Genomic DNA, 20,373 nt, shown 5'->3' with positions numbered 1-20,373 from the left:
GGGGTAAGTGGTTCGTAAATCCTACTTACCACGAGGGGGCACAAATAGTTAAGTGATTCCCAAGCCACATTTGGAGTCCATACTCCGAATCATGAACACGCGGGAAACGCATGTAACCTAAGGCATCACTCGCAGGCAAGGAATGAGGGGCGGAGCTATGACTCGGACTCCAGATTTACACATAATCAATTCCATGATGGTCTTTCACGCTACATAAAGAGGACTGTATTTCATATCTGGGGTTAACCTACAAGGTGTTTTTAAGCAATTCTTGATGTCGTTGGGAATGGGCGCTTATCTAAATCCATTTTTGATACCTGTGGGTGTGCCAAGTTTAGCAATGGCGCCACTTTTGCGGCGTGGGGCTGATGGTTGTGAATTAATCCGTTCTTTGGGGGTCTTGCGTAAATCCCGGTTGTCGATGAGCTGGCAGTGGCATGTTGTTGAATATTGTTTGGTACTTATAAGGATTCCGTCCAGTACGGCAGTGTTGCCGAGTGAGCCTATCGTCGGTAAGTTGTATATAATTGTCCGTAGAGCAAGTACCAAGGCAGACAATTTAGAAAGACGGATATGCACGCGGTTTGTCATTGAGACTCCTAGACGGAATCTAAACTTACTCCCGAATGCGGTGCATGTGATGGCAACGACCAAAGAGAGGATTTGAGTCATTCTACCCCGCAGCCACGGGCCAAACAAAGACAAATACTCCGGGCCCCCACTGGACTCCGGAGTCAGCATGGGGACGCTTATCGGCGGGGCTTGTTCTTAAACCACAACCATCCCCGTATCTCTTTCGTCTCCCTTCCCTCTCTTTATACACCAGACCACCTAGGGGATATAGTCTTTAACCAGTCTCTTACCCCTTACTTCCCCACATCTTCAAACTTTCTTTAACATGCGCTGCTTTCTGACAGCATCGCTCGTCGTAGCGAGTCTGACGGGCCATATATATGGTCACAGACTAGCAGAGTCATCACCTCTCGACGAAGGTCGAGCAGGTCTTCGTCGCAAGTCCCTTGGTTTTGGGCCAGAGCACCCCCATGCTGTATTCAAGACTAACCCCCATGATATCAATGTCAATGGTCCTGGCAACTACTTCTCCTCAACCCCACCTATGCAGGTTGCGCGCATGTTCTTGCGGGACTACCTTACTCCAAGTCATGGTAGCCATGTGATTCGAGAGGATTCATACACCGACAAGAACACTGGCGTCACCCATGTCTATGTGAAGCAGTTCGTCAACGGTCTTGAGGTCACCGACGGAGACATGAACATCAACATTAAGGACGGGCAAATTTTGTCCTACGGAGATTCAGTGTGTATACTCTTCATATCCTTTTGTATATGCGTTAAATGGTTTTGTTTAGTTCTTCAAAGGGGATATTCCTGCTCCATTCAGCAACCCCGCCGTAAGCGCTCTCCGTGAGCCAAGGCAGGAAGCCTGTGAACAATTGTTCCAGTCGTACCACACTCTTCTGCGCACCAATGTCGTAGATTCAGAACAGGTTATCATGGGGCAGAGCCCTGTGTCTGCCGACACGGAAGCTATTTCTGTTCTGCAACATATCCATGAAAGTAATTGCGGAATGTTCGGGCTTCCCGAGTTCACCAACACCGACGATATTGCAGACTTCCGCCCAGCTTTGCTCAAGTTTATGGCCACCGCCACTCCCAACTCCAAAGTGGCTGCTGACATCATCAATCGCTTTGACCACCACAAGGACTCGATGCTTGTTACGCCTATCAGTCACTTTGCTCCTTCGGCTGGCCAACACGCCATCGAGTTCACCGCTGATAATGTTCCTGACTCTGTCAATCCTGTGAAGGCCAAGCTGGCGTATGTTCAAGTGCCCAACGAAGCCCGTGACGGTACTGAGCTTCACCTTGTGTGGAAGGTGTGTTTTATCTTGTACTCGTTGAGGAAGCAAACTAACAACCATTTAGTTCGAAGTTGAAATGCAGGACAACTGGTACGAGACAGCCGTCTCTGCTACTGCTCCTCATCAAATCATCTCCGTGGTCGACTGGGCGTCCGATGCTCCGACTCCCAAGCCTCAGCCAGGCGTTGTTCCCGGTGTATACAATGTTTTGAAATGGGGTGTCAATGATCCTGAATGTGGCGAGAGGACACCTGAGACGGAGAACTTTGATTCTCTGGCTTCCCCTGTTGGCTGGCATTCCATTCCTTACGCCAACGACCCAAGTTTCCGAGGTGCGAGGTTGCCAACTAAGGATTTCTATAGGAATACCACCACCACTTGGGGAAATAACGTAAGTCTTTATGGCATAACCTGACCAAATGGTCTGTTGATCATTTTTGCCAAAGGTCTTCGCGCAAGAGAATTGGCAAGGACAGAATTCCTACATCGACAACTACCGCCCAGAGGCAGGCAAATCAAAGAAGTTCGACTTCGAATACGATCCTCAGGAAACCGAGAAACCTGATGCAATGGACGAAGCTCAGAAGTACATCAACCACACTATTTCCCAGTTGTTCTATACCACCAACATGGTTCATGATCTCTACTACCGGTTAGTGTCAATGCTGCAAGTATAAAACTCATCTCAAATTCAACTCAATTCCACAGATATGGTTTTGACGAGGTCTCCGGGAACTTCCAACAGTACAACTTTGGTCGTGGTGGTGCACAGAATGATGCTGTCATTGCCAATGCTCAAGATGGCTCAGGATTTAACAACGCCAACTTCATGACTCCTCCCGATGGGCAAAATGGCCGCATGCGCATGTACCTCTGGAACACGGCTATTCCTTACAGAGATGGCGACCTTGAAGCTGGAATTGTCATTCATGAATTGAGTCATGGTTTGAGCACACGTCTGACCGGTGGACCGGCCAACTCTGGATGTCTCGGCTGGGGTGAGAGCGGTGGTATGGGTGAAGGTTGGGGCGATTTCCTTGCCACCATCATCCGCAGCAAGAAACTCTATTCCGACTATGCTATGGGTTCGTGGGCCGCTAACCGTGCCAACGGTATCAGGAACTACCCCTACTCCTTGGTAAGCAAGGCACAGCCACTTTTGTGTTCTATTCTAACTTTCCTTATCTTCATTCATGATAGGATGAATCAATAAACCCTTCTACCTATAAGACTCTCGATAAGCCTGGATACTGGGGTGTGCATGCTATTGGTGAAGTTTGGGCGGAAATTCTTTGGGTTGTTTCGCAGAAACTCATTGAGAAGCATGGGTTCACCGAGGAACTCTACCCTCCCTCACCTTCTGACGATGGTACTGTTCCTCTCGGCGACTTCTACCGTGCAGATAAGAAGGGGGCACTTGTTCCCAAGCACGGCAATTCTTTAATTGTCCAGTACGTTTAACCATCACCGCTGATTTTGAGAATCATGCTAATACGTTTTATTAGGCTTGTTATCAACGGTATGAAGCTACAGACTTGCAGGCCCTCATTCTTCGAGGCCCGTGATGCTATCATCCAAGCCGACCAGATCCTCACTGGCGGTGAGAACTTCTGTGAACTTTGGGCCGGATTTGCTTCTCGTGGCTTAGGACCCGATGCCATTGTCCGCGACCGCACTCCTTGGGGAGGAGGATCCAGGACTAACGTAAGTAATGACTCTATGTATTTGTCTCTAATTTTGCTTATCTTCTCGTTTTAGGGATACTCCGTACCTCCTGCTTGCGAAGAGTATCTTAGCAAGTCTGCCTAATTTGCATTCCCTTCGTACATAGACTACCTTGGTTTCGCTGGGTGGTTCATAGTTATTCATGGTGGATACCCCTTTGTGCCTCATCATCTTACTTCTTCATAACTATATGTACCCACCCACATTCATATACTCACGCGCATCCCTCCCTGCTCCATATTTTCCCGTTTGCGTACTTTGTTTTCGTTGACCTGCATCACACCACCCGATCACCCACCATCCATTATATATACTAGCTCTCTCGTTTTATAGGTGTTGTACTATAGCTGCTGGATTTTTGTTGCTTGCCCTTCTGTGATATATACATACTGCTACTTGCTTTCAATCCCATATACATTTACACGCTTTACGAATATTAAATGCATGTGAGATGTAAAGGATTCAATCAGTGTCCACGGTAGATGACAACCACCTGGTTGGCTGACTAAAAAGCGACCTCAACGTCCCACCCTTCGATCAACCATCTTTTCTCTCACCGCTCGCGGACTCTTTCTACAACCACAACAAATCTGCAATGGATATCATCGCTCAGTTCCAAGATAAAGAAATCGCCAAGGTTATTGACCCCAGTAGGTGGCTATTTGTCTTGATAGATCCTGTTACATCAGCCGACAGAGTTAACATAATGATATGCATTTCTTGACAGCCGTGGCTGCTTTCGCGCCGTTGTTGAAGAAGAAGAAAACGTTTATTCAGGAAATTCCTACGAAATCGTTCAAGTATGGAAACACCGATAGGCACCAGGTACGCTTACATTTCTTATCTGCTCCCGTCGTATAGGGGCTTTGTCAGGAGCACATTCAGAATATGACTTCCAGCTAGACGTATACTACCCTCTCGAGCAGGGCTCTCGCAAGAAAACGCCTATACTGTTTTTCATCTACGGAGGGGGTTTCAACACGGGCGAGCGCAGTATCTCCCCAAAAACGTTCGGGCTCGTTTACGCGTGCGTCGGGGCATTCTATGCTCGACGCGGCTACATCGTTGTCGTCCCGGACTACCGGCTCGTGCCACACATCACGTATCCCGCCCCCGCCGAGGATGTGCGCGACGCTGTTCGTTGGGTGGTCGCACATGCCGACGAATGCTTAGTCTCGCCCGGCTCGCCATCCCCTGATCTCGAGAAGATCGCGCTCATGGGTCATTCTGCGGGGGCGGCGCATGTCGCGACCATGGTGTGGGATACGAATGTCCTGGCGGAGGACGACGAGCTCAGAAAGAGAATTGTGGCGACTATCTTGGAGTCACCGCCATATGATTTATCGATGATGACCGTGGACTGGCCTACTGCTCCGATCCACATCCATTATTATGGCGGGACTATAGAACTCGTTCATGCGAATGCCCCGATGCTCTTTTATCGAAAGTTGTCGAAGAGCTTTGCGGAGACATTGCCTAAAATTTTGATGGTGGAAGGGGAGAATGAACCCGACTGGCTACTTGATGCTGGCGTTTCTTTCCACAAGGAGGTCAAAGATAAAACTGGCGAGGATGTGAAGAAGATTGTTGCCAAAGGACACAATCATATCAGTCTAAACTGGGCGCTGAGCACTGGTGTAGGAGAAGATTGGGCGGAGGAGTTGGTGGAATGGTTGGACAAGCTTGTCGCGCAATAGATATCACCAACATTTTTTGGAAATGTTTATACCCCACACTTTGAGCAGAAAAGCGGACATCATGTGTAACATCGTCGCAGAAAACAAGTAGCACTGAGGAGAGCCTGTACATTTATTTAGTTCTTTGGTTATATGACAAGACCTTCGTTGTAAATCGTTTAAATGTCGTAATTTTGCACAAGGGTTCCAAATTTCCTTCCCAACCTGTGAGTCTTTTCAAAAATGGCGCTAGCGATAACTACGTCTTGTAATCCAATGCCAACCGACTTGAAAATAGACACAGGTCCCTCATATCCATCTTCAATGTCACTAGACCTTGGTTGCAGATCGAGGTAAGAATCGCGTGATAGAGTATTATTTGAGTTTTTCGGGATAATGTCTCCGATTTCTGTCATCTGAGAGGGAGTGACTTGTGCGTCAATAAGTTCTCCTGCTTCGTGAGAACAGGCCTCTCTGGAGTCGACGAGTAAAATTGGAAAGGGTTTGGAAATGTATTTGTCACGGATTTGGGACGGGATCGACCTGAGAACAAGAGCTTTGTCAATCTCTCTCATGGTGGGCTTGTAGCTTCCAATAAGAATGATATGGCACCCATTCTTGACCCATGACGAAGGGAACAAGGGGTCTGTGGATGAAGTAGCACATATAATAATATCCGCAGACTTCACAGCGTGTTCCAGGAGATTCCTGTTCTGGGTCGAATCATCAGTATGAGATGTCGAGGAGATCAAGTTTATTTGAAGGTGAGGAAACCGAGACGCCATCTTAACCCGTAGAGAGATGGCGCGATCGTTGAGTGTACGATTGATGATAGTACATGTGGTGATACTTGCAAAATATCGAAGGTGGAGATCTAGGTGTGCATCTATCTGTTGTCCCGCGCCGAATACAACAATAGATCGAGGCTCAGCGGGTCCTGCTAAGTTAGTAGACAGGAGTGAGCCTATCGATGGTTCATCGTGGTCTAAGTTAATACCAACAGTGCTTCAGAATTGAACCATAGACCTACTAGCAGCATTCCGTAGAGCAGTCAACTTGCGAGAATTTATTACAGCCTTCACAGAACCCGTATTTTCGTCTAACATCAGGGTAGTACTAGGAAGGCCTTTAGAGCTGTCTTTGGTAGGCACAGAAACAACTTTGATCGCAGTTTTCACCAACTGGTCACCACTGGAGCCGGATGAGCCGGATGCCTTTTCAGCGAAAGGTAGGGGGCCAATGTGAGCTGGCATAAACAGGGTGGTATGGCTATCGGTTTGGAGACTGATCCTAGGAGGCATAGATATCCCAGAATCTAAACCTTGGAGTCCGGCAGAAGAGCTGGAAAGTCGGGCAAATACCTGAGCCATAAGGTATTGCAGCTCGTCAAGTGTGAAAGTTGCTGCTATTTCGTCCACATCAGTCGCAGACAGGACAAGGAGAGACATGGGTTATTTTTTGGTGCCGGTGTTTGGGCACTGTGTGAGATGGCGGTATAATGCAGAGAACCAAAGCGCAAGCAAATTTGATCAGGATAAACCGGTATCATTATGCGGCCCGAGGCCTGATGAAAATCGATAGGGGTTAACCTGACAGGCTAAGGTCCACTGAGTATGAATATCATCATGATTTGGTACTGTACTACTGTTTCGCTTCGTCAGATTAGCTTGTTTATTAGCAGTCTGAAATGTTGTCTACTTACAAGTTCTTCGACTTGTATTCGACTGCAGCTCCAAAAGGCTTAAAACCCCTTTATACCCGAGCAACAATTAATTTTGAAAAGCCATGTCTGGCAGGCTTTCGTCATGAGTGATAAACATTTAATATGTACCGTTTCGTCGAGGTTTGAGAACCAAAGTGTCCAGCGTGTAGCATGCCATTGTTGGAATGAAGTCTATGTCAGTCCTTAAGCCCGTCTAAAAGTGAATAAACCTCAAGTACAATGGAAGGCTTCGTGTGAGCAATGCGCTCACGAGATCGCGACGACTAATTTTTCTCCCATGAAAGTATTTCTAGTCGCAAATCTTCACTACAAAGATCGAGCACTGCCGGTATGTATAGCCTCGAAGCCAGTTCATCTCGGACAGAAAGTGGGTACAGTGGTAAAGATTGGTGACCGGACGAGTAGAGAGGTAAAGTCTGAGCACTGAGTAGGGGTCATTGTTATTAAGAGCCTGCAGAACGTGTTTAACCGAAAGCGATCGGAATTTCAATTGCTTTTCTCCCTCTTTCCTTCATAAGGATTCTTATACTAGTTGCCATCCACCGTTCCGCCGCTCATCATATGGCAAAATCGCTCAACCTTGCGATTGATTCGGACGAAGATGAAATTTGGTGGCAAGGGAACTTTCCACGCTACGAGGAGTAACGCAGACACGGTTGGAAACGTGAGTGTTTTGTTATAAACCGTGGTCTACTATGGTACGAGACCAATTCCAGTTCTCCTTTGCGTATCGTCTGTCCAATCCCTAATTGGCGGTCTACGGAGCCGTATCGGGTCTATTCTTGTGAGGAGAGAATCTATAACAGCATCCACATCGATGTTGTGCAGCAAATGCAGCTCGGCGATAGTCGATGACCTCAATGTCGCTCAAGGCGTAGTCTCGAAACAAATCTCTCGTTTTGTGAGTGTTCCTCATGATTGAAGACAATCCTCATACTGACTAGTATATGTCAAGCATACTGTGGCGAGCCTGGAGGCCGAAATGTCGCAGATCGATGCTATGATCGAAAACCTTGCCAACAGGCGTACAATGCTCCGGAGAAGGATTAACAACATGTCACCCATAGGACAACTACCGCCGGAAATTTTGACCGAGATATTTAGGTTGGCGTGCCATACTTACGAAGACGGAGGCAAATCTCACCTTCCACTCTTCTTTGGACGTATCTGTAAAGAATGGCGAGACATTGCATGGTCAACACCACTCCTCTGGAATAATTTATCCTTACGAATTTCCCGTAAAACATCCAAAATTCAAGCCGAATTACTCAAAGATTGGCTTCCGAGAGCCCAAACATCACCTTTACACATCAATCTTACAGTCGATGACGAACAGGAAATGACTTTTTGTTCTCTCCGGACTATCATGGAGGTTTTGGCTACTCGCTCTAGTTATTGGCGCAATTTCAGCAGTGTGCTACCATTGCAATGTTATGACGTGCTCGTCGGCAATTACTTCCCTATGCTTTCATCCATTTCATTACACCCACCCAAGGGTTCAATCTCAACGTTCTGTCATCCCCCAAACATGCTTCTTTCTGCTCCCAAACTCCGCGATGTCGATCTTTCGGGATTCAACTTTTCCGCAACGGCATTACCCTGGGATCAGTTACGACGCTTCAAAACTCAATTTCTCACTGTTGAAGAATGTTTGAAGATCTTGCAGCAATCTCCAACGCTTAAAGATTGTCATCTTGAGAATGTTTACTCCGCAGAGATCTTTCCTGCCTCCATAGCCAACCCTCTTCAGTCTCATCTCGAGTCGCTCGATGTCACGCTCATCAAGCCTGGCGCCGTTTCTCTCCTAGAAAGCGTCACTTTGCCCTTCCTTCGAAAGCTTCGTATACACTGCGTTGGCCGTCCGGGTTCCTTCATTCTTCCCGCACTCGCTTCGTTGGTTTTGCGCTCTTCTTGCGCTCTTCAACTTCTCCAGATAGAGAAACAAGAATTCCACGAGGATGACCTGATATCTTGCCTTGACGCTATCCCATCTTTATCCCATCTACGTTTAATCACCCTGGGAGACGGCGTTAATCCATCGACCGGATTGACCTGCAAATTGGTCACAATGCTGCATCCTTTGTATCAAGCCGGGCGTCCGCTACTTCCCAACCTCAGCGACCTTTATTACCACGGCCCGCTTCACTGTGACGAAGGCTCTTTAATGGCTGTCATATCATCAAGGTGGCGAAGTCGTGGACGGGAGCCATTCATCCCGGAGAGCCAACAACCTGACGACATCGCTCAGCTTAGCACGGTAAATATTATTACACCAAATCTGTTCCCCGTATCAACCGATGTACAGTGCGAAATGAAGCGACTTTCAAGGGAAGGTATGCACCTTGATATTCGCCCATCATCAGTACAGCGCTAGCATTTACTAGCTAATTGGGCGTGTTGTACAATCGTTTCGATTAGAAATCCGAATCGAACAACGTAGATCAACACTAATGATATATACAAGGCGACGTTTATTGGTTGATGTAAATAAATACCAACATGGTGATACCTCAAATTTGTCTGGCCAGCACAGAGGGAGAGAGATACGAGTAAAACTGGGAAAGGTTGAAAAAGGTCATGCATGAAAGTATTGAAGATTATGTTTGCAGTGATACATGATACAGGGATTATTTAAACAAGAATAAGGTGATAAACTCCAGGAGACCTAGAGGACCTTGTAAATTGAGGAATGTATAGTTTACTCCTTTCCGAAGCCTTGAACTTCAGGTTGTGGCTGGAACTTCTCCAATGATTTGGGGATCCGGTTCCCCGTCGGCGTCAGCGTCATCGTCATGGACATCTAAAAACAGGAACAATAACCTCCTTAGCAAAAAAAAATCGTACGTTCGCTTCAAGCAAAACAAACTTACCAGGTGCGACATAATCATTAGGGTCGTTTTCTGCGATTAAAGTATTAGAGGATTGAACAACAGTTGCTAAGAAAACTTTACCTTTGTTAGAGCCTCCCAAACTGGAGGCATCGTTATTCTCCACATGATTGATAAATGTAGCCAGAACAACATCTTCTTGGACGGCATTTTCGGTTTCCAGTGTTTGTTTAGGTTCTTCAGACTGCACTGCTGGAACCCCTGCTGAAGTTCTGCGTGGCTCTAACAAAACGCCATCGAATATTGATTTGGCCTTGCTTTGAGGAGCAGGAGCACCCTTGGCACTCTTTCGAGGCCTACCTGGCCCACGTTTGTTTGAAGAACCTGCCTCGTCAGCAGCAGATTCTGATAGAGGCGCTTTTTTCTTGGGGGTAGCTTTGCTTTTCTTTGGAGAAGTAGATCCAACAGCGTCGACACTTTTCCTCGGTCGGCCTCTTGAGCGTTTTGTTCCATCTGCTGCGGTGTCTGTGCTCTTCCTAGGTTTGCTCTTCTTGCGCGGTGATTTGGTTTGTGTGATCGGTGTCGGGTCAGGGTCCTCTTTGGTGAGTTTGACGCGTTTCGTGCCCTTGAAGCGGGTATTGTGGGCAAGACTTGTGTCCCCTTCGCCATCTGCTTCTTCGAGGCGCGAGCTTTTGCGCTTTGGGCTACTTGTTTCTTCTGGAGAGGAGGATTCAAGGGGCTTCCTAAGAGCTTGCGTTTTTCCCAGTGTTTTCAGCGCAGGTTCGACTACATCAAATCTGTCAGTTTAGAAAAGTAATTCATGCAGCAGAGCTTCTTATGAGAAGAATACCGGAGGAATTAAATAAGTAAAATAGAACTCACGTCCTCGCTTATCTACATCGCGCAGGAATTCTATCATACTTTCTTTGCGCATTACTCCCTGATATGCCCCGCCTTCCTTCGAGCCTTGCACAATTTGCATGCAAATTAGACGGAGACATTCCGCCTTTAACAATTCCCAAGGAAATCCTGCACTTGTCGGCATTGATATCCCGGAATAAAATAGATAAAGACCTATAGGTTAAGGATTTCCAAGGTATTGGAAACTTAGGAATTTAGGGAAGAGGGAGAAAGAGGAACTGGTATGGATTAGCGGACAATGTCAAGGACCGTCTGGTCATCGGCTTGCGGTGTGACATAATCGTGACAGTGACAGTTATGTCATTGTCAATTGGCCGGGTCGGCCAGCATTCAGACGCCAAGAAAAATCAGTGTGCAGTTGCGCCTTGTTCTCTTCATTCCTTGGGCATTACACGCACATCGACCTGAAATCTATTTACAACAGAGAAACGATAGTGAGGGATATAAATACAGCCTATGATAAGTATCCAGTCCTCTTCCGTTTATTTAGATTTGTATGGACAACGCCAATGTATCCTTGCCACCACCTGAAGTTATATTATAGAAAGTATAAGAGTCATCATTATGAGCGAGTGGCATCCAATCCTCTTGGTGACCGTCAGTGTCGAATAAACATCAAGATGAAAACAATGTAAGCAACGTACTTTTATACAGGAAAGCGAGCGAATACCGATATGATCTGCGATGCTATATTTTGCCTGAGATCCTTCAATTGATAATCAACGTCAACAATAAAATTACCAAGCTGTAACTGCCTGATCGAAACTTCTCGTTGTTGCGTGAGTCCAAAGGTTTTCCAGGCAACGTGGATATGAGTGTATGTGATGTTTCACTTACGGAGGTTGACGCAACGCTAGCACTAACAGAGGGTTCTCCGACTGATCCTGTAGCGACACCCTGAGGGATGGTCACGCTGACAGAGGATGTAGCGCAGTTGCTGTTAAACTCTGGAGTCGCCGTAACAGAAATGAATCAAGTTTTTTTTTTTTGAACATTGGGCATTTAGTGTAGTTTTAACGAATGGGTGTACGCACGGGAAGCAAGGGTTGCAGGATTGAATTCAAGTCCTGCACCAGCGGCTGCCGCAGCATCAGTGGTGGCCAGACAGTTCAGACACGACTGGGCCGCCTGTTGGATAGCGCTGGTGCATGGGCATGACTGGGGTCCACCGGAACAAGACTGTGTTAATAAAATTTTGAGTTTTCATTTTAAGAAAATTAAGTGTAGTATGCCCAACCTGGATTATTCTGGCGCAGTCATCGGTGCACTGTGGAAAGGTTTGAGATATCGACAAAGCAACAAGGCTGGTTAGCATATGCCACACGTCTTCAACTTACGTGATCTGACTGTCGCTTGAGAACCTCGGATGCTACCTTGCAATCAATATAATCAGTAGCTTGGTGTGCAAAAGTATGTACGTACATCCCAACACACCGGATAACAGCAGAGAAATAATGAAAGCTTGTGCGAGCATGCCAGAAAAGTTGGGGTTTTCAGAAATCGGTATTACAGACTGCCCATATATACAGGGTATGCAACGGATATGCGGCTTTGTCGCTGTCGATGGACTGGTAGTTTTGTTTATCAGTTTCCAGGGTATACTGATGAATCATGACGAACACCAATTTGCCATTGTTTTTGATGATTAGCAGGTGCGACATAGTCAGAAAAGTCGCTTTCTGGGGTAAAATTATTAGCAGATTGAACACTATATCGAGAGTAGCTTTACCGTTGTTAGAGTCATACAACTGGAGGCATCGTTGTTTTCCACATCATTGGTAAACCCCCTTCGAAGTTCGGACGGTGTTTTCGCTCTCCCATGTTTGTTTAGGTTCTTCAGACTGCACTGCTAGAGCACCTGCTTTAGTTCTGCATGGCTCTAACAGAACGGCATCAGACACTGATGGTCTTGCTTTAATGCGCAGGAGCACCCTGTCCCTCTTTCGAGGCCTACAAAATCCGTGTTTCATTGAAGCGCTAGTCTCATCGACAGCGGGAGACACAGGTGCATTCTTCTTGTGGGTAACCTTACTTTTCTTCGAGGAACGATATCCAGCAGCACCGCCAACGATCGAGCCCTCTGGCGTTTTGTGTAACTCCATCCGCTGCGGTGTCTGCGCTCTTCCTAGGTTTGCTCTTCTTGCGCGACATTTTAGTCTGTGTGATCGGTGACGGGTAAGGCTCCTCTTTGGTGATTTTGACACGTTTCGTGCCCTTGAAACAGGTATTATGGGCAAAACTAGTGTCCTCTTCGCCATCTGTGTCTTTGGGTGCGAGCTTTTCCGTTTAGGGTTGCTGATTTCTTCTGAACTAGCAGATATGAATATAGCAACTCCTAGAGAATATCTGCACTTGTAGACATTGACGTTCGGTATAAAACATGATAAACACGCATAGATTGTTGACTTTCAAGATATCGGGACGCTAAAAGGATTTGGCGGATAACCTTCGCGGTGTGACATGAAGTGACAGGTCACGTTTGCTGGACACCGAGAAAAAATTAGTTTGCACCAAATTTTGCACTATCCTAATTCTCTGATTACACTCACATCGATCTGAAATCCACATTCACGACAGGGAAAATATTGAGAGGCTGCAAAGTATCGGTAATGTAAACAATCCTTATAATCTCAACGTTCATGATGTTCAGCCCGTCGTCAACCGAGGGCCTCGAGTCGGAGTCACAAACGAAGAGGGTCAAAAGAGGGTGCCACTGTGCCACAACTATCCCTTTATAAAGAGCCCGTCTTTGCTTTTGGAAGATCAATCTTCGACCCTTGCGTCCAGCTTCTTTCTACTACTGATTTAGCATTCATCCTAAGGGAGACCCCTCTGCGCATCCATACTGATCTTACTACCCTGGCCGCAATGGACAATTTACTCCAACAGATGCCTAAGCCCAAACTCTACGGTACCAGCAGAATCAATCTATTGTCACAGAAGGCCGTCGCCGTGTATGAAATTGAAGAGGCAATCCGCAAGCTTGAAGGAGCATTTAATATGTTTCTTGAAGCGGAACCTGAAGCCTCCAATAGCACCAGTATTGCTCTCAACAAACGCGTTCTTACCGCTCGGTGAGCTGCACATATCAAGGGTTTTATGAACTGTTGTAGATCATTGACGCATTCTGAAGCATCTCTGCGCTGTCTCTAATAGTTTCTACCCTCTCAGAGGATGAAATGTACGTCGATACCTGAGCCTAAAGCCTATTTGACCTGACATCCTTTCGTACAGAGTACAAACCAGGAACTCTCCCGCAACGCCTGACTATAAACTCGCGGAAAATATTCGGCCTTCATTAGACATTCTTGCCAAAACGGACTTCCTGGAGAACGAATCTTTACCAGCTCCAGGAACGCGAGCTTCATTTGTACCACTTTCTGATGCTGTTGACGCGTTGGCATCTGCTCTACTTGCTGGTGTTCATAACCTTGCCAAAAATTCTGACGTCTCTGGAATAGATATCAACAAAACTGGCGATGGGGCCCGTTCTGAGCATGAACACAGGGATTTCAGTGACATTGGTGGCAAAAGAAGTCAATCTCCGAGGCCCCGGATGGAACGACCCGAAACAAACAGCATTGTTCGTCGTCCTACACCATCCAACGCTTCTGCCACAACAACCTCTGGTCTAACCGGTGTCACTGATCCCGACTCAACTTCTCCAATGACGTTCCCCACTTCCCATGTGCGCACAAGCGTTGAGATGCAAGTGGAAGACTTAAAGCAGTCTCTCGTGTCTAGTTCCCCTTTTTCGTCGCAATCTATCTCTTTGGCGTCAACTCACCCCGGTTATGAAAACGCAGGATGGACAACTTTGCCATATTTGTGCAACACCTCTGCCCCTTATTCACCCTCTTCCAACATATCGTTTATAGTTGGCCCAATACAGGCCTCTGTTGCTATACCCCCCAAAGTCAAAATATTCGATCGGAGTGCTGGCTCATCCTCTGCAAACTCTGCCTCTGTTGATGCAAATGAACTCTTACCCGGTCAAGGTGAGAAAAACAGTGTTCGCAGTTCTAGGGATATTTTTGCCAGTATAAAACAAATCCCCCTAACTGTGCCGTCTCCGGTTGTATCTGCGACTTCAAAAGGGCGCGTCTCTCGGACTAGGGTTTCTGTCTCGCCTCCTCAAGCTCTAGATACTCCGAAAGGAAAGGCTCGTGTATCTGCGACCAAGAAAAAGATACCTACGATTCAGAATGAGTCTAACGACGGTGGAAAAGAGACCAGCCCTCGACGAAGCTCGCGTTTAAATTCGAGCAATAGTCCGTATGCCCGACCCAAGTCACCCAACTAACACTACCAGTCTTGTCTGCATCTGCTTTGGCTTGGACTTTTATCTGATGCTTTACTTGTACAAAATTGAACATCAAACCTTCCGACAATATCATTCCAACTCGTTTAATTTACTATCTTATTTTTATCGTTTCTGATGTTCATTTGTAGATCTTCTGACTGTCCAAATTATTTCAATGATATAGCAGTGGCAATGGAACTTCTATTACACTGCCACTATAATCTCAACTCAAGCGCTCATCAGCGTCATCGAACGGTACAGCATAGCATGTACTCTCGTTTGGCCGCTCAATAATTGATTTACTCATGATTGATACATACACAGGCAAATGATGACTATCGAAAATGACAAGTACGTAGTCATGATCGGTAATAATGAGAGAGATGAGTTTTTAACACATATAAGACACAGCCCTAACCACGTACTATCTCACGATTATGTGACACTATAAGGCAATCTGTAATGCTTTGAGGATCTCCCAAATCTACTAAATCCTCCCATTTCTTCGACGATGAGCACAACGTGGTATCTCCCTTATCGGGGACTTCCACCTGAAATTATCATCGAAATTATCGGCAAACTCATTAACGACTACCGAGCGTTGTACTATGTGGGGTTTTGCAACAAGTTCATGTACGACTTGTCTGTCCGACTACTCTATCGCAAAATGCACAGCTTTCTTGCTACTCAATCCGTGGACTACAAAACCGACGCACGGACTAAGAGAATCGCCATCAGAGCGATGCGTTCTCTCCTAAACAATTTACACCTTGGGGTATATGTCCACGAATACACCATTGAGGATCCTCCACCGCAGCTTGGCCAGAGTGCCGTCCCAATAGAAGGCCTGCGTCGAGGACTTTATGCCATGGTCAATTTGAAGCATTTGACCATCGAAACCTTTAATGCCAGGGAGAGGTGGAAGTTGTTGTTTGATCTTGATCATCCGCGATACGGACTCACACTGAACTCTGATCATTCCATCGACTGGTCAGCAAGTCTAAATGTCCCTTTCCATCTGGAGACTTTTACTTGTAGGGGATATGAAGCCCATACACACTGCACAATTTCACAGGCGGACCTGAACTCTTTCCTCAAGACACAACCTGGACTTAGAAAAATCGACATCCAGTTAGACGAAGCCAGTTGGGAGCGTAGGATTTCTCAGAAAACTGGGGGTGTCGATAGAAAACCGCTCCAAATATTTCCCTCTGCGTCTACATGCTGTCCTGAGTTGGAATGGGTAGTTGGAGATCGAGCCGCCATTGAGTCTCTCCTTCCGGGAAGGAAAGTGCGCGTTGTCCAGTGGAAACATTGCCGGAACGATTCTGGAGGCTCTATTCACCATCTTGCAAAAGAACTAGCTCTCGTAGAAGTTCTGGCTTTGCCTGATTCCGGAATCCGAGGTATAGATCCACCTGTGGTTCAAATGGCACCGTATATGCAAGATCTAAAATACCTGGAGGTTTCAAATAAGGTGAGCTTCAAACTAAGGTATACTTGGTTGTTTTATGTTCAAATTGATAATTTTTACTCGGTATCCAGGATCTAAATTCTCTAAAATGGACATTTAACAGACTTCCGTCTCTCATAGGAATCGTGATCCTAAATTCAGACAATCGAAACAGGCATCCACCAATGGAAGTAGCAGCTCGCAGTAAAAAAGTCGCTGAAGTATTTGACCACATCCCGACGCTGCAGTTCTTAGCAGTGGAATTGTCTACAAGGTACTTGCTGAGAAAGAACTTCGAACGATGGCAACGTATCGCAGATACAGAAAGCCCTTGCGCTGGTAATATACCAAACCATCCGGATTATGTGACTCGCACTTTCATTCAAAGAGCGATTTACCCCTCTTTCAATTGAATAAAGCGATATGATGGAGTACTGCATACGGCAGATACACCCAAATTAATCGCAACATCCTTTAATTTTAGGTGATTCTTTCATTTATTTAATCGAATAAGTATACCATATTTCCATATCCATCCAATGTCCAAGCCTTCCCATCAAAAGTAGATAATGCAAAAACTCCGAGATGAACAAGCCCCGTAAGAAGATCACGGAGCTGAGAATGCAGATTTAAAGGAATTGGTGAGGACGAGGAAGGAATATACCATTGTACCGATCCCAAAATTCCTGATACTGTGGACTTCAATACGAATTTATCCAGCTTCTCGGTGACAGTGTCCCTGGTTGCTCTCAAAATCATGACTTCCAACAAAGTCTCCAAATGGGATTGTGTGAGAGGCCCTTCGTATGTGAACTCCCTAAGAATCGGCACCAAAGAATCAAGTGGATCAGGCGCGGGGCGCAAGGCTCCAAATAATGCGTCTCCAGATTTCATGGGACTTGGCTGACGATTTTTGATCTCCAACACCTCTAGTAACTTGAGGGTGCTGAGCAATTCGATGAGTATTTCCACATCATCCGGAAGGATGAAATTGAGATACAGATGCGTGAGCTTGCATTGTGAACGTGAAACGAAATGCAGGAGGTATAAGGGAGTTTCCGAAACCGAATCTTCATTGGAGATGATGTTCAGAGTTAAGTTCTGTAATGAAGGGAATCTCCAAAGACTCATTAATAGAGTTACGAAGCTGTTCCAATTGTGAAATGTCAGATGAAGGGTTCGCATACGGCAGTGATATATGCTGAAATACAATCCCATTCTCCCAACCGGAGAGATGTTTGACATGTGAGCTTCAGTCACGTTTGAAAGGGATTTAAGAAGATAACGCAAGTCGATTTCGGTGCCGTCTAACAAGGATAAGGAAGTGATCTGCTTCTCTGGCAAGAGGACGACGTTGGAAATATAACAAATGCTTCCAATAGTAATATCGCGAAGGTTTGGCGCCCTAGTTAAATTGAGAAGGGAGGAAGAAGTATTCCAATCTAAATCTGTACGATGATAAGAGTTGTCGTAGGTAAAAGTAGTGAGGCGAGTGAGGTCGGCAATCTCGCCGATCTCCTTGGAGAGGAGAGAACACCAGTCGCGCGGGATTCGAAGAAGTAGGGCACGCCATTGTGAACTATGTCGTACCAGCAACTTCATCAGCGCAACAGGCGGGCAACAGTTTTCTGCTCCCAGTTTCTCAACATAAATGTCCAGGTCTCGACCGTTGGCACGCTTTATCCATACTTGAAGAAGTGAGGAAGCGTCATCACAAAACCCATTTCTTATGCAAATGTCCACGGTTGTCCACAACGTGGAGGTAGACCATGCTATATCCCTCCAGTCTTTGCAGACTCGACCAAGACATAATGGATGTGGCTTCCTTTTGCTAAGCAAGCTTCCTGTGTTGACCTGGCATGCATGAAGAAATATTTGTGCTATGATCTCGGGTGGGAGTCGAAATATAGGGCTGTGTAAGTGATCTGTTTGGGAAGTGGGGTTAGATATCACAGTCTTGGAAGACGAGTCACTGTTCATGGGGTTGATTTAGCTGTGTAAAGGGAAAGATGAGTGGTGACGACGATCATTGATGTCTCCAGAAAACCCACTTCTGATCAACACATTGGGCGGTCACATGATAGAAGCAGATATGGTCGTCGTAAATAAATTATGTATCTATGTGCGATATATGGTGGTGCTACCGTGGAAAGCAGTCTCGAAAGCTGCATAGGTGTATGTGTTCGACATCTAATTGAGCCGAAGACAAGGAAGCAAATGAAGGTAAATGGAGGCGTAAAGAAAGTGGTATATGGTAACTCGAACCGTCCTTGCATTTCCCAACGTCCACCCATCCACCCTACAACTCAGTCTTCAATCTCAATCCACGCGTCCGCGACCATTTCCACCTGGGAATGAGCCAGCAACAGGACTCCAGCCATCTTCTGGACCCCTTTCTTCACCTCGAATCAAACTGGCAATTGATGCTGTATGCCGATGTCCCCTTCCTCGTGTGCTCGCGGCAGGTCCTTTCTTCCCTGGGGGTGCGGATGCTAGCATTGGAGCCGCACTATCATGTACACCAGCTGGGAATGATGTCGCACCAGGTACCGGTGATCTGTAGGTAATATCTTCCTCTTCTTCTGAACTTGGTTCGCTTATTGCGTCAAACTCACGAGCGGAAAGCATCACTCCACCACGACCGTAGCCATTTAAAGGAGCTGCTCGTGGGTCTTCGAGATCGTATTGGTTATATTTATTCCTCGAATGACTGGCAAGGTTAAGATTTGGAGGAGGAGCAAGTGCTGCAGGACCACGGAGTTCATCTGGAAGGAAAAGATAGAAGAATGCAGTAGCCAAACATGCACCACCGACGACATCGATGAGGTAGTGATGCGTAAGGTACATGGTTGCCCAATAAAGCACGGTGGCGTATGCCCAAATGTAATTTCGTACCTGGGGGAAGAAATGGGAAAGGAAGAAGGCTTCCAGGGTGGCGTTGCCAGCATGAAGTGAGGGGAAAGCGCCAAATACCAAGGGAGAGTTGGTGAAACCGGTGGTATACGAAGAGGAGTGGAATAAAGCGTCAATGCGGGCAAGACCACCAGGGGAACCCTTCATTCCGTAATTGGCGGGTGTGAGGCCGTGAATAAGCTCGTACCAAGGGGGGGAACAAGGAAGAACGATTTGAATGAGGACACCAACCAAGTTCATGTACCCGAAAGTACGGGCCCATAAGTGGAGGGTCTGCTTGGAGCGGAAAAGCCAGAGAAAAATGGCGACGACAAATGGGCACGTAAAATGCACAACACCGTACGGAAGCCATGCAAGAATGTCGAGAATAGGGTGGGTGAACCGGGTAAGAATGTCGGATATGTTGGCACCATAGAGCACGGATTCAAGAGTGGGGAGAAGAGATACTGAAATCGACGGCCTCCATGCCGATGGCATGAACCTTGAGGAATACCACGAGAGAATCCAACTGAACACTGGGGTCGCTGGGACGAAAAACTGACTTGTAAATGGAATAAGCAGAGCAATTGCATATAGGATAGGAATTGCCAGCTTCTTCGGATATGCTGGATCCTGCATCAGCGTTATCCAGAAGGTAGCATTGGCAAAATGGAAGATATAAAGGGAGTCCCAACGCGTAAAGTTGTGTGCGCGCAGTCGGTTCAAGGTCACTGCGGGGTTCAGGGATTTGTCCAATCTGGCGACGGCAGCGACAAAGGCGTGTATTATGTCGGAGAATGTGCGTGTGATGGGCCCTAGGGGCGACGACAACTTCGGCATCGTCTGGAACGTCTAGAAAAAAGTCGTGCTCGTCGTGGTTGTCGGCGAGAGGCCGTGGGAATATTGTGGTAAATTGTTGCTGTAAATCAGGGCCGACATTTGTCATCCCGCTTCCGTCATTTGTGCCGA

At 46.6% G+C, this 20,373-nt stretch overlaps 10 protein-coding genes across 10 annotated transcripts; 5 read left to right on the top strand and 5 right to left on the bottom strand.

The window, feature by feature from the left end:
• Nucleotides 1-898: 898 nt before the first annotated feature.
• Nucleotides 899-3,692, top strand: JR316_0012306 (Extracellular metalloproteinase MEP; the record flags this gene model as incomplete). Its single annotated transcript, XM_047897931.1, has 8 exons — nucleotides 899-1,318; nucleotides 1,371-1,898; nucleotides 1,948-2,274; nucleotides 2,330-2,535; nucleotides 2,592-3,021; nucleotides 3,084-3,334; nucleotides 3,389-3,587; nucleotides 3,642-3,692. The coding sequence occupies 8 exons, from the start codon at nucleotides 899-901 to the stop codon at nucleotides 3,690-3,692; spliced, it is 2,412 nt and encodes an 803-aa protein (XP_047742820.1).
• A 511-nt stretch (nucleotides 3,693-4,203) lies between these two features.
• JR316_0012305 (putative carboxylesterase 7) lies at nucleotides 4,204-5,305 on the top strand (the record flags this gene model as incomplete). Its single annotated transcript, XM_047897930.1, has 3 exons — nucleotides 4,204-4,258; nucleotides 4,336-4,433; nucleotides 4,508-5,305. The coding sequence occupies 3 exons, from the start codon at nucleotides 4,204-4,206 to the stop codon at nucleotides 5,303-5,305; spliced, it is 951 nt and encodes a 316-aa protein (XP_047742819.1).
• Nucleotides 5,306-5,463: 158 nt separating this feature from the next.
• JR316_0012304 (uncharacterized protein) lies at nucleotides 5,464-6,732 on the bottom strand (the record flags this gene model as incomplete). The annotated part of the gene is made up of 2 exons (XM_047897929.1): nucleotides 5,464-6,248; nucleotides 6,315-6,732. 2 exons carry the CDS (start codon nucleotides 6,730-6,732, stop codon nucleotides 5,464-5,466), a joined length of 1,203 nt encoding a protein of 400 aa, XP_047742818.1.
• A 1,092-nt stretch (nucleotides 6,733-7,824) lies between these two features.
• On the top strand, nucleotides 7,825-9,381 carry JR316_0012303 (uncharacterized protein; the record flags this gene model as incomplete). The annotated part of the gene is made up of 2 exons (XM_047897928.1): nucleotides 7,825-7,908; nucleotides 7,963-9,381. 2 exons carry the CDS (start codon nucleotides 7,825-7,827, stop codon nucleotides 9,379-9,381), a joined length of 1,503 nt encoding a protein of 500 aa, XP_047742817.1.
• Nucleotides 9,382-9,730: 349 nt separating this feature from the next.
• On the bottom strand, nucleotides 9,731-10,880 carry JR316_0012302 (uncharacterized protein; the record flags this gene model as incomplete). Its single annotated transcript, XM_047897927.1, has 4 exons — nucleotides 9,731-9,807; nucleotides 9,878-9,907; nucleotides 9,959-10,621; nucleotides 10,718-10,880. The coding sequence occupies 4 exons, from the start codon at nucleotides 10,878-10,880 to the stop codon at nucleotides 9,731-9,733; spliced, it is 933 nt and encodes a 310-aa protein (XP_047742816.1).
• Nucleotides 10,881-11,354: 474 nt separating this feature from the next.
• Nucleotides 11,355-12,230, bottom strand: JR316_0012301 (uncharacterized protein; the record flags this gene model as incomplete). The annotated part of the gene is made up of 5 exons (XM_047897926.1): nucleotides 11,355-11,399; nucleotides 11,594-11,703; nucleotides 11,791-11,935; nucleotides 12,094-12,125; nucleotides 12,191-12,230. 5 exons carry the CDS (start codon nucleotides 12,228-12,230, stop codon nucleotides 11,355-11,357), a joined length of 372 nt encoding a protein of 123 aa, XP_047742815.1.
• A 1,394-nt stretch (nucleotides 12,231-13,624) lies between these two features.
• On the top strand, nucleotides 13,625-15,059 carry JR316_0012300 (uncharacterized protein; the record flags this gene model as incomplete). Its single annotated transcript, XM_047897925.1, has 3 exons — nucleotides 13,625-13,830; nucleotides 13,890-13,937; nucleotides 13,991-15,059. The coding sequence occupies 3 exons, from the start codon at nucleotides 13,625-13,627 to the stop codon at nucleotides 15,057-15,059; spliced, it is 1,323 nt and encodes a 440-aa protein (XP_047742814.1).
• A 511-nt stretch (nucleotides 15,060-15,570) lies between these two features.
• JR316_0012299 (uncharacterized protein) lies at nucleotides 15,571-16,720 on the top strand (the record flags this gene model as incomplete). The annotated part of the gene is made up of 2 exons (XM_047897924.1): nucleotides 15,571-16,536; nucleotides 16,637-16,720. The coding sequence occupies 2 exons, from the start codon at nucleotides 15,571-15,573 to the stop codon at nucleotides 16,718-16,720; spliced, it is 1,050 nt and encodes a 349-aa protein (XP_047742813.1).
• A 293-nt stretch (nucleotides 16,721-17,013) lies between these two features.
• JR316_0012298 (uncharacterized protein) lies at nucleotides 17,014-18,322 on the bottom strand (the record flags this gene model as incomplete). Its single annotated transcript, XM_047897923.1, has 2 exons — nucleotides 17,014-18,189; nucleotides 18,233-18,322. 2 exons carry the CDS (start codon nucleotides 18,320-18,322, stop codon nucleotides 17,014-17,016), a joined length of 1,266 nt encoding a protein of 421 aa, XP_047742812.1.
• A 509-nt stretch (nucleotides 18,323-18,831) lies between these two features.
• On the bottom strand, nucleotides 18,832-20,244 carry JR316_0012297 (Inositol phosphorylceramide synthase catalytic subunit aur1; the record flags this gene model as incomplete). Its single annotated transcript, XM_047897922.1, has 1 exon — nucleotides 18,832-20,244. The coding sequence occupies one exon, from the start codon at nucleotides 20,242-20,244 to the stop codon at nucleotides 18,832-18,834; it is 1,413 nt and encodes a 470-aa protein (XP_047742811.1).
• Between the last annotated feature and the right edge of the window lie 129 nt (nucleotides 20,245-20,373).

Source organism: Psilocybe cubensis, chromosome 12, assembly GCF_017499595.1.
Source record: "Psilocybe cubensis strain MGC-MH-2018 chromosome 12, whole genome shotgun sequence".
Classification (NCBI taxonomy): domain Eukaryota; kingdom Fungi; phylum Basidiomycota; class Agaricomycetes; order Agaricales; family Agrocybaceae; genus Psilocybe; species Psilocybe cubensis.
The sequence above is the reverse complement of the archived record's forward strand: the minus strand, read 5'-3'. Positions and strand labels throughout refer to the sequence as shown.